Source organism: Anolis carolinensis, chromosome 3 (assembly GCF_035594765.1).
Source record: "Anolis carolinensis isolate JA03-04 chromosome 3, rAnoCar3.1.pri, whole genome shotgun sequence".
NCBI classification, from domain to species: domain Eukaryota; kingdom Metazoa; phylum Chordata; class Lepidosauria; order Squamata; family Dactyloidae; genus Anolis; species Anolis carolinensis.
In genome coordinates this window covers 288715633-288730845 of record NC_085843.1, presented here as the reverse complement: position 1 = coordinate 288730845, position 15213 = coordinate 288715633, and the positions used below count along the sequence as shown (strand labels likewise).

Below are 15213 nucleotides of genomic sequence, written 5' to 3'. Positions count from 1 at the left end.
TACACAGAGAAGCCATTGAAATCCACAAGCATGTGGACAACTTCAACAGAAAGGAAGAAACCATGAAAATGAACAAAATCTGGCTACCAGTATTACAAAACTCAAGAATCAGAACAGTAAATAAATAAAAAGCAATACTCTGAAAACAGAGGATTTCCAGACATGAATCAACCTAGGGCAGTTAACGACTCTAAACAAAGGATGCCCCAGAGGCAGGAAGAAGACAGCAGATAAGCTTTTCAATGCTAATTAAAGTGATTAACTACACACATTCACACTGACCTCTCTCACCCTAGACTTTCCACAGATATATATTTACCTCTTTGCTTAGTTTTCTCCATACCTCACAACCTCTGAGGATGCCTGCCATAGATGTGGGCGAAACGTCAGGAGAGAATGCTTCTGGAACATGGCCACACAGCCCGAAAGACACACAACAACCCTGTGATCCTGGCCATAAAAGCCTTCGACAACACGATATATTGTATTACTGTTTTATTTTTTTCTAGTGAGATTTGTATTATCTTGCCTATGTTTTGTTCTATGTTGTTTGGGCCTCTGCCCCATGTAAGCCGCCCCGGGTCCCTGCGGGGAGATGGTGGCGGGGTATAAATAAAGTTTTATTATTATTATTATTTCTTCGTCATGGGAACTGTTTGCATTACAGATGCTTATAGTGGGAGGGCAGAAGAACCCAGCAGCCACAAACTGGACCCAAGTGAGAGCTTCCTCTTGTTCGTCTGCAAGAAGAGACCTTGCAAGACCTTGAGGCCATTGGCTGTGGCGCAGATGGGAGAGCAAGCCAGTGCAATTAACTACAATGGATCACTGACCAGGAGGTCATAAGTTCGAGGCCCGCTCGGAGCTATGTTGTTGTTTGTCTTTGTCCTATGTTAAAAGGCATTGAATGTTTGCCTAATATGTGTAATGTGATCCGCCCTGAGTCCCCTTCGGGGTGAGAAAGAAGGGCGGAATATAAATGCTGCAAATAAATAAATAAATAAATTGGCAGCAGAGAAGGCGGTGCACTCTGTCTAAAACAGGCAGTGGCCAACTTCGGCCCTCCCTCCAGGTGTTTTGGACTCCAACTCCCACCATTCCTGGCCTCAGGCCCTTTCCTTTCCCCCGATGACTCAGAAGGGACCCTGAAGGCCATCAACAAGAGCAACCCTTGTGACTCCGATGAAATGGGAAAGTTCGTTCACCTCAGAAAAGACCAACGGAGGCATGCTGTCCCTCAGAAATATTTACCTCAGCAAAGGTCAATGGAGCTCATTTTTACCTCAGAAACAAGTAACTTTTACCTCAGCAAAAGCCAACGGAGGCAGGTTTCACCTTGTGAAAGGTCAATGGAAACCATTATTCTCCCAGGATAAGTAACTTTTACTTCAGAAAAGTCTAATAGAGGTCATTTTACATCAGAAATGGGAACCTTTACATCAAGAAGTCCAATAACTGGATGTTTTATCTCATAAAAGTCCAACGAAGACAAGTTTTTACCCTGGGAAGCTCAATAGAAGTAATTTTTACCTGAGGAAAATGAGCTTTTACCTCAGAAAAAGATTTACCTCCGAAAAAGTAACTTTTACCTCAGGAAAGGCCAATGGACATTATTTTTACCTCAGAAAAGTTATGTTTTACCTCAGAAGACCTTAGACCAGGCCTGGGCAAACTTTGGCCCTCCCTCCAGGTGTTTTGGACTGCAACTCCCACCATTCCTCACAGCCTCAGGCCCTTTCCTTTCCCTCCTCAGCCGCTTAAGCGAGGAGAAGGCGAAGGAGATGCTCAAGCGGCTGAGGGGGGAAAGGAAGGGGCCCGAGGCTGTGAGGAATGGTGGGAGTTGCAGTCCAAAACACCTGGAGGGAGGGCCCAAGTTTGCCCATGCATGTTATAGAAAAGTTTTCTTATTGTTCCTTGTTAAAAAAGCTCTTTATTATTGGCTTCTCCGCATTAAAAACAGCCCCGTTACCGCGCATCCCACAAATTGGCAATCGGTTCCTCAAAATTCTGTGGTCGGAAATCCAAATTGGCGTCACAAACCTGTAGAGAATGCTTCAACCAGGAAGTAGTTTCCACAACGAAGAAGAAGCTGTCAAAATGCCATTTTCCGATAGGAGGACATAGATGCCAAAGTTCTGACATGCCATTTTCCTGACAGGAGGAGGGCCACGAAGAGGACGCATCCGCCCTCAAACCCTCCATGTTGACAGGACAGGACAGGACCGCAGGTAGACAACAAGGAAGTATCAGCTAGGTTTCGACACGCCATTTTCCCGATAGGAGGAGGAGACACCCCAAAACGCCACCGTATACGAATCACAAGACAGAAGGCCCCCAATTCCCGTCACTCAGTTCGTCGGCATCACCCCAGTCCAAGACGCTCTCGTCCTCTTCAGGAAAAGAGTTCCCCTCCTCCCTCGCGCCACCATCTGTCCGGCGACCAACGGTCGACATCGAGGACCACCGCCTGGGGCAGGGTGAGGGTGCAGGCCGCCATCCCCGAAACGTCGTTCTCCAGGGAGGGCCCGTCTTCCCATCGGTCCTGGAGGGCGTCGTAGACGTGGACGGCGGCCGAGAGGCACCCGTGGTTGTAGGACTGGCCCCCCAAGACGTAGATGCACCGGTCGAGGGCCGCAATGCCGGGCTTGCTGTGTCCGAACCTGAGCGGGGAGACTGTGGTCCATTGCGCCGAGTTCGGGGAGTAGCAGGACACCTAATAATAATAATAATAATAATAATAAGTTTATTTGTATCCCGCCTCCATCTCCCCCGAAGGGGACTCGGGGCGGCTTACAGCAAAATCAAAATACAAACAATGATAAAATATAAAACATCAGGACAAAAACAAAACCAATAAAAAAATAATATACACAATAAGTTAAAAAACACAACGCAGAATTAAAACATCAGGTTAAAAACAATGAGGTTGCAATGGTGGATAAGCAAAGTGTACGGTGCACATTATGGGTAACAAATTCATAAATAGATAAAGTGCATTAGAATCATTTAAGGCCACATTAGGTACGGTAGGGAGGAGTCCTGAGTAATATCAATCCATCAGGAATCGGGAAGAGCGACCAGTGCAAAAGGTCGAGGAGGATAATAATTGTGATGGAAAAAAGATGATCTTAACCAAAGGCCTGAGTGAAAAGCCAAGTTTTCAGACTCTTCCGAAATGCCATCAAGGTGGGGGCTTGCCTGATCTCCCTAGGCAGCGAATTCCATAACCGGGATGGGGGCCACGACAGAGAAGGCCCTGTCCCTCGTCCCCACCAACCGTGCTTGCGATGCTGGGGGGAGCGAGAGGAGGGCCTCCCCCGATGACCGAAGAGACCGTACAGGTTCATAGGGGGAGGGACGATCCCGAAGGTAGATGGGTCCCAAACCGTTTTGAGCTTTATAGGTGATCACCAGCAATTTGAATTGGGTCCAGAAAATAAGCGGCAGCCAGTGGAGCTCCTTAAACAGGAGGGTTGACCGCTCTCTGTATTGGGCTCCCGTTAGAACCAAGGCTGCCGAGCGTTGAACTAATTGAAGTTTCTGGGCCGTCTTCAAAGGCAGCCCCACGTAGAGCGCATTGTAGTAATCCAACCTGGAGGTGACTAAGGCGTGGACCACCATGGCCAAGTCAGACTTCACGAGGTATTGTCGCAGCTGGCGCACAAGTTTTAGTTGTGCAAAGGCCCTCCCAGCCACGGCCGACACCTGGGCCTCAAGTGTCAGCACAGAGTCCAGGAGGACCCCCAAGCTGCAATGGACCTGCGCCTTCAGGGGGAGTGCGACCCCGTCAAGCACAGGTTGCCACCCAATACCCCGATCAGACGTACGACTGACCTGGAGGACCTCTGTCTTGTCAGGATTGAGCTTCAGCTTGTTCGCCCTCATCCAGGCCAATACAGCGGCCAGACACTGGTCCAGTATCCGAGGGGCTTCCTTGGAATTAGGTGGAAAGGAGTAGTAGAGTTGGTGTCATCCGCGTAGAGATGGCACCGCACTCCAAAACTCTGGATGACCTCTCCCAGCGGTTTCATGTAGATATTAAAAAGCATGGGGGACAGAATGGAACCTTGCGGGACCCCACAGGTCAATGGCCAGGGGTCCGAGCAGGTGTCCCCCAGCTTCACCAACTGGGAACGGCCCTCCAGGAAGGACTGGAGCCACAACAGAGCCATGCCCCCAAGGCCCATCCCAGAGAGCCTCCCCAGAAGGATACCATGGTCGATGGTATCGAAAGCCGCTGAGATGTCCAAGAGAACCAGCAGGGTCACACTCCCCCTGTCCAGCTCTCTGCGGAGGTCATCCACCAAGGCCACCAAAGCCGTCTCAGTACTGTGACCAGGTCTAAAGCCAGACTGCGATGGGTCCAGAAAATCAGTGTCATCCAGGAAACCCTGGAGCTGCGAGGCAACCGCCCGCTCCAGGACCTTGCCCAAGAAAGGGAGGTTCGAGATTGGTCTGTAATTGCTGTAAACCTACAGCAATGACAACAAAAAAATACAATCCAGGAGCCATTTTTTCCGGCAGCCATGTTTTATTTTACAAGACCCAACTTCAGGACTATGAGCTTCACTCCAGCAGCCATTTTTTTCCAGCAACCATATTTTGTTTATAAGGATTACAAGGACTGCAGCACTTTATAAGGATTGCAGCACTTTATCAGTCACCTTGTGTTTACAGTATTTATATGGTGCACCTTACCCAGTCTACTTGTTTTTTCGCCTACTGTGTATATTTTATTATTGGTTTTTGTTGTTGTCCTTTGATGTTTCATATTTTATCTTTGCTTGTATTTTGATTTTGCTGTAAGCCGCCCCGAGTCCCCTTCAGGGGAGATGGAGGCGGGATATAAATAAACTTATTACTATTATTACTTTTACAACCTCTCCATTTTAATCCATGTTTTTATTAGTTTTTGTCATTTGTTTTTATTGGCTAATGTTTAAATGTTTATAATTGTGCATGTCTCTTGTCGATTGTTGTGTTTTATATTGCTATTGTTTTTATCCGGGCTTGGCCCCATGTAAGCCGTCCTGAATGCCCTTTGGGGAGATAGAGGCGGGGTATAAAAATAAAGTTATTATTATTAAGTCTCAATCTGGTGGCCATTTTTTTTAACGAATCCCAACTTCAGAATTATAATACGGGCCTCACCTCGAGGACATCCTGCCGGAAGCCAGAGTCGTTGTTGCTCCCGCCTACGATGTACAGCTTCCCCAGCATTGCCACCATGCCGTGCCATGCGCGCCGGATGGGGCTGTCGGGCAGAGTAGTCCAGCAGTTTGTCTCGGGGTCGTAGCACTGGAGCTCCTTGAGGTACTCCTCCTCCCGCCTCCCGCAGGCGATGTACACCTTCCCGTCCAAGGTGGCCCCCGCGTGCCCATACACCTGCCGGCGGTTGGAGCAAGAAAGTATTAATTCATTGGTGTTAATTCATATACTAGCTCGGTTACCCGGCAGTGTCCAGGTGTTTTTGGAAAGGGCCCCTCAACCTCTGAGGATGCTTGACATAGATGTGGGCGAAACGTCAGGAGAGAATGCTCCTGGAACATGGACATACAGTCTGGAAAACTCACAACAACCCTATTATTATTATTATTGACACAACAACATTGTATGACAGAGCAAACAAGATAGATATGCTGGATTTCGTATCACAAAATCACAAGTCGAACACTTCCCAAGTGTCTAGGACTGTGATGTATTTTCGGATGATGCGCGCAGATCACAGAATGACTTCGAATGTATAGTCCAGAGATTCGGGGGTCGTAACGCACTTCAATCTCTCCTTTCGGAAATGTCCAGAAATTTGTGAGGGATTATAAAAGAGACTCCATGTTAGAGGTGAGTTAACTGGAAAGGAGTTATTGGCGATAGCCGATTGGCTGAGCCAGCCAGGATTCTGATTGGCTGCTGCATCTAGCCTGGCACTGAGACCAACGGTTTCCCACTGTCACTTTTAATTTGGAGAGAAAGTAGCTGACAGGAACTTGATCAGGAATAAAATGGCTGTCATGCTCTCCTAAGTTTGATGACTTAAAAAGGAAATGAGGCATATTTTAAAAGACTGTTATATACTGATGCCCTGTATTTTGAACTTTTGAACCTGAATAAAGATACAGAGTTTATTATTATTATGATCATCATCATTATTATTAACTTCATTTCTATCCCGCTCTTCTCACCCCATAGGGGACTCATACAACATACATTTACTCAAAAATTCAATGCCTCATTATACAAAGCAAATAAAAAACTTAAAATAATAGAAACAATAAACATGTAAATACAATTTAAAACCATTAACATATTAAAACATAAAACATCATCTCGATACCCCCACCTAGCCTAGCCCAGCCCAGCCCTCATGATCTTAAGGTCTTCTTTGGCTCTCTTGGATGGTTCTGGGTTTATCTTGATTTAAAGACTGTGATAAATCTTCTATTTACCTATTTAGTTCTACAAGCAACCACAAAATTAACCATGTTAACAAAAGTCACAACTCACGAGACCACCTCAGAGCGAGAGAGCAACGTACGCGACATTGCCGCCCGTTCTCGGCAAACCCCACAACGTCCCCCATTTGACCGCCCTCGCCTTGCAGCGCCTCTCGGACCCCTTACCACCTTCTGGAGGGGCCTCACGTACTCCCAGGTGTTCGTCCGGGGGTTGTAGCGCTCCACCTGCCGCAGGACTTCGTGGTAGTCGCGCCCGGCCACGACGTAGATGCGCTCCCCCACGAGGCAGACGGCCATGTTGGTGTGCTCTCGCTGCAGAGACTGGATCTGGAACCACCGGTTGTGACGCGGGTCGTACCTTCCGGGACAAGGATACCGTCTTTTATAACGGGGATCGTTCTGAGATTACTGAAAGGGTGGAGAGTGCGAGCCTCATATTTTTTCTAATATTGGGGCCGGGCTGTGGCGCAGGCTGGTGAGCGCCCTGCTGCAGTAAATCACTCTGACCATGAGGTCATGAGTTTGAGGCCAGCCCGTGGCGGGGTGAGCACCCGTCAATTAAAAATAAAAAATAGCCCCTGCTCGTTGCTGACCTAGCAACCCGAAAGATAGTTGCATCTATCAAGTAGGAAATAAGGTACCACTTATAAAGTGGGGAGGCAAATTTAACTAATTTATGACGTTGGAATGAGGAAGTGCCGTCACAGTGGATGATGAAGCAGCTGCTCCCCCCTGTGGCCAGAATCGAACATCCCCTCAGGAGAAGAAGGTTAAATTGCCTCTGCGTCTGTCTGTCTGTTGTCTCTGTCTCGATGTGTTTATGGGCATTGAATGTTTGCCCTGTGTATGTATAATGTGATCTGCCCTGAGTCCCCTTCGGGGTGAGAAAGAAGGGCGGAATATAAATACTGTAAATAAATAATAAATATTTTTTCATTATAATATATAAACAGTATTAAAAATTCACAGTTAAAATCCATTAAAACATATCCAAAGTTGAAAATCAACTGGGCTCTGCCAGTATAATGATAATAATGTTTTTGATAATAATAATAATGCAATAATTGTAAATATTATTATTAATAATAATAGTAATACATACATACAGTAGAGTCTCACTTATCCAACATTCACTTATCCAACATTATGGATTATCCAATGCAGTTTGCCTTTTAGTAGTCAATGTTTTTGTAGTCAATCTTTTCAATACACTGTGATTTTTTGGTGCTAAATTCATAAATACAGTAATTACTACATAACATTGCTGTGTATTGAACTACTTTTTCTGTCAAATTTGTTGTAAAACATGATGCTTTGGTTCTTAATTTGTAAAATTATAATGTAATTTGACGTTTAGTAAGCTTTTCCTTAATCCCTCCTTATTATCCAACATATTCGCTTATCCAACGTTCTGCCAGCCCGTTTATGTTGGATAAATGAGACTCTACTGTACATACATAACGATATAGGTTACCACTGGGGCCTGTTAACCCAAATTACAAGATGATGATGATATTACTATTCTGCGATAACTCTTAATATATTATAGTGAAATATAATATACTACAGTAAAAATAAAGTAGTATTATTATACTATATAGGATACCACCAGGGGTCATCAGCCAAAATTACAAGACAATATAATAATTATTATTAAGAGCAGCAGCAGCAGCAGATATCACTGGGACTCATAAAATGAAATTACGAGATGATGTTGATCACAGAATATCACTGGGACTAATAAAAAGGCTGAGGATGTGGAGAAAGGATGCTGAAGAGCCACAACGGAGTGTGAGGGAAGAACCGCTATCTCGCCAGAGGATGGTGACCAATGACGTGGGTCACGGGGCTCACCTCCAGCACCGGGCCTCTGCCCGGAAGTCCTGCAGGTTGTTGTCGCCGCCAATGAGGTAGACGAAGTTGTTGTAGACGGCCACCCCCTGGTTGGACATGAGTGGGGCCTGGGTGACGGTGAGGTGCCTCCAGCCCTTGAGGAGCGGGTTCAGGAACCAGCCCTGGCTGCTGAGGGCCACCGAGGGGATGCCGTGCCACCCGCCGAAGCCCACCACGCAGTGGAAGCACGACCGGATCTGCGTCCACGGCCCCTGCAGCACGGGCTGGTAGGCCTCGTTCAAGTGGTAGGCCAGGCCCTGCGCCACCATCTTCTTCAGCGGACACGGGCCGAGCTTCTCGTGGAGTCTCTGCAGGAGCGGGACCTCCATTAGCGGGAAGCGGACGGTCTCCAGAAGCTTCAGGGACCCCGTTAAGGAGAAATGGCCGGCCTCGAGCTGCTGGGGGTCGAAGTGGTAGTGGAGGGCCCCCTCGTAGGTCTCGATCTCGGAACGGACCTGCAGCAAGTCGCTGCTCAGGAGCACGTACAGCTTCTCCAAAGGCAGGCGGCGGTAGGTGGAGGTGCAGGATAAGGCCACAAAGTTCTTGAGGACAAAGGCATCCAGCTGCTCGGACAGGTGGCCCAGGCTGAAGAAGTCGGACAGGCGGTAGGCCTCCAGGAGGTTCTCCGCGTCCACCCAGGAGGCCAGGAAGTCGCAGCAGAAGCGGATCACCTCCGGGATCTGGAAGAGACGTGGCCATTGGCATATTGAGAGCAGGCCTGGCCTCAGAAGGGAGCCTCTCGCTGTGGACTTGCCTCAGAAGTGGGCCTCTATCTGAGCATTCAAAGCAGAGGCCTTTCTTCTGAGGCAAAGTCTATCTTAATATACAAAGAGCGGCACACTTCTGAAGTAAATACACACACACAAAACGTGGCCCACTTCTGAGATAAAGTCTGTCTTAATATACTTCTTGTATATACCCAGTTTCCCTGAAAATAAGACAGCCCCTGAAAGTAAGACCAAGTAGAGGTTTTGCTGAATTTCTAAATATAAGGCCTCCCCCAAAAGTAAGACCTAGCAAAGTTTGTGTTTGGAAGCATCCCCTCCAAACAGAACACCAGAGCAGGCAGGATCGGTAAATGTACGTACCATAGAGTGTTGTACATGGAAATAATGGTAGTAACAAGAAATTCTTGATAGGATTCACAGTTTGTCTCGTTATGCTGGTTTGTGATGACAACTAACTGTACAGGATATAAGAAATGTTCGTTTTTTTGTTCAACAGTACATGTGAATTCTTCTTCATGGAACAATAAGACATCCCCTGAAAATAAGACCTAGCACATCTTTGGAAGCAAAAATTAATATAAGACACTGTCTTATTTTCGAGGATACACGATAGGCCTTAATGTAGTGTATTGTAAAAAACAAACGGAAGCCCATTTCTGTGGCGACGTCTATCTCAATATACTTCTTATACAGATATAGGTTGAGGTCCCCCTCAATGGATTTTCCCCTTGTTGCAGTGTGGGGGGCGGGGGGCTTGCATGCTCCAGTGAACCTGCAGGTGAAGCCGTCGGAGTCATGTGTGTTGGAGTCAGAGCCGGCCCTAGGTATTTTTCAAGTGTAGGCAAACAGAATTTTGCCCCCCCCCCCCAAACCAATCACTGAAAAATAAAAGCTTTGGATAAGCGAAAACATCAAATTACATTAAGATTTTACAAATTAAGCACTAAAACATCATGTTTTACAACAAATCAACAGAAAAAGCAGTTCAATACCTTGTGGAGGCAGGCCGCAGGAGACCGGAGTTGCCTCGATGGCGCCCCCCAACAAGATGGCGCCACAGGCAACGGCCTAGTTGGCCTGGTGGTTGAACCGCCTCTGGTTGGAGTTTAGAGATAAATAACAGATAAAATGGTAAAGTGCTGAGGCCTTTGGGCCTGGCCACACTGCGAACTGCAGGGTCACTCACGTGTAGCCCTCAGGCACTCTGTAGAGTGGAAGAGTCACGTGAGTGAGTTACTCGTGGAGGAGGGCACAGAGGCAGGCACCTCCCTGGGCTCAGTGCAGGCCGTGCAGAGTGGACACTCGGTAGGAGACCTCCCACAGGAATGCCCCTTACTCTACAGTACGGAAACAATTCAACACGGGCAAATTTGAGAGATCTCATCCTACGTGTTTCCCCCCGTTTTCTCCAACTGTGTATATATTTCCAGACACTTCAGAAACACTTCCCTGATGAGACATGACGGATGCAGGGAGGAAGTCCCCTTGCGTCCTGGGATGGGATCTGTCATGCATCGTTTCCTTTCTGTAACACAAGTGTTTAGAAATTGGGGGGGGGGGGGTCCATAGGTTAACATCTCAAGGCCGTTGAAAAGGGTTGGGGTGTGGCATAGTGGCATTTTGTTTCCAACACATGTATCAATGTACTATATAAACAGCAAAAGTGTAGGTGTGCATTATTTTTGGGGTGACCCATGTACAAACAGGCCTCTATTTTTATAGTATGTTGGTGCATTTTTGGTGTAAGGGTGAAATGATGAATCAAGTGTTTTTGCTGTTAGAGGTTTTGCAACTGTGTATACCGGACATGTTTTCCAGCAATTTAAGTCTTAACAGCAGGCCAGTTTTGAGTGATAGCCTGCAAGAGCCAATAGGTCGTGACTTCTGGTCTGAGAGGACGTTCTTCATTTTGCTGTGGAATGTGCTGTTACCAGCAAGGAGAGAGCATGTCTCCAATGAGCGATGGACTTTGTAGCTTGTAAATAATTTGTATATAGAATGAAGTCTTAGAACTGCTTCGTACAGCTGATTAACGACTGTGGTGTTGTTTGTCGGTGCTGCTTATCCGGACAGGCAAGCAGTCTGACTGAAGATGGATTGGTGAGAGGTCTGGATCACCAATATATCAGGGTGGTGCGGAGCTGATGATTTTTTAACCCCACCCTGTCATAGTAAGATAGATTTTACCTCCAAAATGGGCTTACATCTGTTTCTGAAGGTAGACTTTAACTTAGCAGTGGGTCTCCATTTGAACATGTATATGTATACAGGTGAAGTCCAAACAATATGCAATATTATTTACAATATACAAACCGCAGAAGTAGTACTGAGATAGATGTAGGCCTACATCTCTATAAGAAGTTCATTCAGACAGACCTTACCTGAGAAGTGGGCCTCTTTCGTTATGTGGACAGACTCACCTGAAGCTGGCAAGCGGCGGACAGAATCTCCTCCACGCTACTCAGTCCGATTTCCAGTTCCGAAGTGTAGATGAAATCAAGGATCCGGCGCATGGCTTTGTACGAGATCCCCTTGATCTGGACCTCCTCCTGGTCCGTTTCCTTCAAACCGCTAGTAAACATTCCCCTATTCACCAATGCAAACAACAAGAACAGAGCCACCTTGAACCCCCATTTCCAGAAGAAGGCAGAAAGCGATCATTGAGGCGCTGTCTGTCTTGCTTCTCCATTAATGTCCTAGTAACATTCTCTGCTGTGATCCCATAACATTCACAATTATAATCCCTTAACATTGCCTGCGACAGTCTCATAATATTCCTGTAACATCCCCACAATATTCCCCAATGCGGTCCCATCACTTTCCCATAACACTTCCCAATACACTCCTGTAACATTCCCCTATTCCCAATATAATCCCATAATATTCCCACAACAATTCAGAATACAATCACGTAACATTCCCCTAACAAACCTCACTACAGTCCCACAACATTCCCTAGACCAGTGGGTCTCAACCTGTGGATCCCTCCCCAGATGTTTTGGCCTTCAACTCCCAGAAATACTAACAGTTGGTAAACTGTCTGGGACTTGTAGGCTGAAACAGCTGGGTGGGACCCACAGGCTGAGAAACATTGCCCTATACCAGGGGTCCCCAAACTTTTTAAACAGGGGGCCAGTTCACGGTCCCTCAGACTGTTGGAGGGCCGGACTATAGTTTTGTTTTTGTTTTTTTAAATGAACAAATTCCTATGCACACTGCACATACCTTATTTTGAAGTAAAAAAACAAAATGGGAACAAATGCAGCCTCAATGTTAATCATAATAAAAATAATAAAGAGGGTTGGAAGAGACCCAACCCCCTTCTGCCCTTGTGCATCAAAAGCACAAGCAAAGCAGCCCTGACAGATGACCACCCAGCCTCAATATTGTTAATAATAATAATAATAATAATAATAATAATAATAATAATTCACACAATCCTAAACACTTGAGACATGACTGGACTTAACGTCAGGGGAAACCTTTACCTTTAAACACTTGAGAAGTGTTTGACTTATGATTTTGTGATATGAAATCTAGCATATGTATCTTGTTCGCTGTGTTACGCTGTGTCTTTGTTTCAATAATAATAATAATAATAATAATAATAATAATAATAATAATAATAATGAGGGTTGGGCCATTTAGTCCAACCCCCTTCTGCTTTTGTACATCAAAAGCACAAGCAAAGCACCCCTGACTGATGGCCACTCAGCTTCAATATTGTTAATAATAATAATAATAATAATAATAATAATAATTCACACAATCCTAAACACTTGAGACATGACTGGACTTAATGTCAGGGGAAACCTTGACCTTTACCTTTAAACACTTGAGAAGTGTTTGACTTATGATTTTGTGATATGAAATCCAGCATATATATCTTGTTTGCTGTGTTATACTCTGTCTTTAGTCCAACCCCCTTCTGCCTTTGTGCACCAAAAGCACTAGCAAAGCACCCCTTAATAATTAATTACTAATTAAATAATAATTAAAATACGATTATAAACAAACACAAGTTTTGGAAGGCGCGCACCAGGCAAGGGAGGAGGTGGGAGCTGCTGCCGTGGGGCCAGATAAATGGCTTCGAAGGCCCCCGGGCCGTAGTTTGGGGACCCCTGCCCTAGACGACCCCGTAGTATCTGACCCGGAGGGGGCGGGGAATCCTGGGAAGGGAGAGACCTGAAGTAGTCGCAGGAGGCGGCCAGGAGGATGCGGTGGGCCCGGAGGGGCCGTCCTTCCACCTTCAAGGTGACGTCGAAGAGGGAGCCCCCGTCCCGAAGGGCCCCCAGGCCGCTCAGCAGGGACTGGGAGTGATGGGCGCTGCAGTAGGTCCGGCTGGAGCGCTCCGTGGGGGGCGAGCGCCGGAGGGGAGACCGGGAACGATACGCCGCCATCGCGGACGCGCCGGAAGCCAGAAGTCGCAACCCGGAAGCCTAGAACCCAACTCACAAATCGTATCTCACGACATAGAACTCATAGGTCTCGATCCAGAAGTCAAGGCCATGACCCAGGAGTCTAGTGACTCAGAAACCTCGGTCTTCGCCCAGGAGTCTAGGAGTTGGAGTCTCGGCCTGGAAGTTGTAGGGGAACGACTGGGGAGTCACAAATGGAGCAAATTCCCTGCAGAAAGAAGCAGACAAAGATACATATATACATGTGTGTGTGCGTGTGTGTTCAATTTCTCTGTATACTGATGTAAAATATTATTATCTTCAGACACCATGGTTCTGGGTCTGAATCCCCATTTGTCAATTAAAACCAACTGAAAGACCTTGATTGAATCACACCCTCTCAGGACCAGTTAGATTATAATTTATATAAATGGCTTGAAAACACACAGAAATATTTAATATTACAATTATATTTGCATAATTTAGTAAGTATTAATAATAATATAGTTCTTAGTGAATATTGGTTACACAAGGCAAAATATTGGGCTTTTATAGTGATAGTCACACTATATTTTATTACATAGTCTTATTTATTTACATCTGCTTCCTATTAAAAATAAATTAATATGTAATACATGCACACATATATATCTGTCTTATGTATACATGCATATATTTATATTATTTACATTGTGTGTGTGTGTGTGTGTGTGTGTGTGTGTATCTATATATATAAAAGGGTAATGAAATTTCGGCCTAGGACAAAACAACAAAACTACACATCCCAGAAACACTAAACTTGCCAACACAACCCCTCATCCATGCCTCTATGTTCATACAACAAAAAGGAAAGAAAAATAAAGTCCTAATTAGAGGGAGGGGAATAATTGTTTTTATCCAATTGCTGCCAGTTAGAAGGCTAAGCTCTGCCCACTTGGTCTCCTAGCAACCCACTCAGCCCAGGGGACAGGCAGAGTTAGGCCTCACTTAGGCCTCTTCTACACTGCCTATAAAATACAGATTATCTGATTTTAACTGGATTATATGGCAGTGTAGACTCAAGGCCCTAATGTCAGGGGAATTTACCCTTTACCTTAACTACCACCAATTCCTCAATACAGTAGAGTCTCACTTATCCAACACTCGCTTATCCAACGTTCTGGATTATCCAACGCATTTTTGTCGTCAATGTTTTCAATACATTGTGATATTTTGGTGCTAAATTCGTAAATACAGTAATTATTACATAGCATTACTGTGTATTGAACTACCTTTTCTGTCAAATGTGTTGTAAAACATGATGTTTTGGTGCTTAATTGTAAAATCATAACCTAATTTGATGTTGAATAGGCTTTTCCTTAATCTCTCCTTATTATCCAACATATTCGCTTATCCAACGTTCTGCCAGCCCGTTTACATTGGATAAGCGAGACTCTACTGTATATATATATATTTATATCATTGCTGTGAGCACAGTCTAAGGCCCCTTGCTGTATAAAATCCACATTATCTGCTTTGAAATGGATTATATGGCAGTGTAGAACAGGCCATAATGTGACAGTATTTCATATTCCGATTATATTTGTATAAACGAATACATTTAAATGCAGTTTTTAGTATTAGACCCCAGCTTTTGTGGGTTTAGAACAGGCTTGGGCCAACTTGGACCGTCCGGGTGTTTTGGACTTCAACTCCCACAATTCCTAACAGCCGGTAATAATAATAACAACAAAATAAAAT

The 15213-nt window shown here is 45.5% G+C and overlaps 1 protein-coding gene across 1 annotated transcript; it reads right to left on the bottom strand.

Moving 5' to 3' along the window:
• Positions 1-1888: 1888 nt before the first annotated feature.
• On the bottom strand, positions 1889-13595 carry LOC100557521 (kelch-like protein 22). Its single transcript, XM_062977582.1, has 6 exons — positions 13262-13595; positions 11497-11662; positions 8310-9028; positions 6621-6813; positions 5152-5385; positions 1889-2713 (listed from the first exon to the last, which is right to left on the bottom strand). Exons 1-6 carry the CDS (start codon positions 13474-13476, stop codon positions 2393-2395), a joined length of 1848 nt encoding a protein of 615 aa, XP_062833652.1. The 5' UTR covers positions 13477-13595; the 3' UTR covers positions 1889-2392.
• Positions 13596-15213: the final 1618 nt, after the last annotated feature.

Coding starts and splice junctions, on each gene's coding strand:
- LOC100557521 (XM_062977582.1), bottom strand. CDS start 13,476: ATGGCGGCGTATCGTTCCCGGTCTCCCCTCCGGCGCTCGCCCCCCACG. Junction 9,029..11,496: donor CCGCCGCTTGCCAGCTTCAG/GTGAGTCTGTCC, acceptor CGTCTCTTCCAG/ATCCCGGAGGTGATCCGCTT. Junction 2,714..5,151: donor TCCGGCAGGATGTCCTCGAG/GTGAGGCCCGTA, acceptor TATTATTATTAG/GTGTCCTGCTACTCCCCGAA.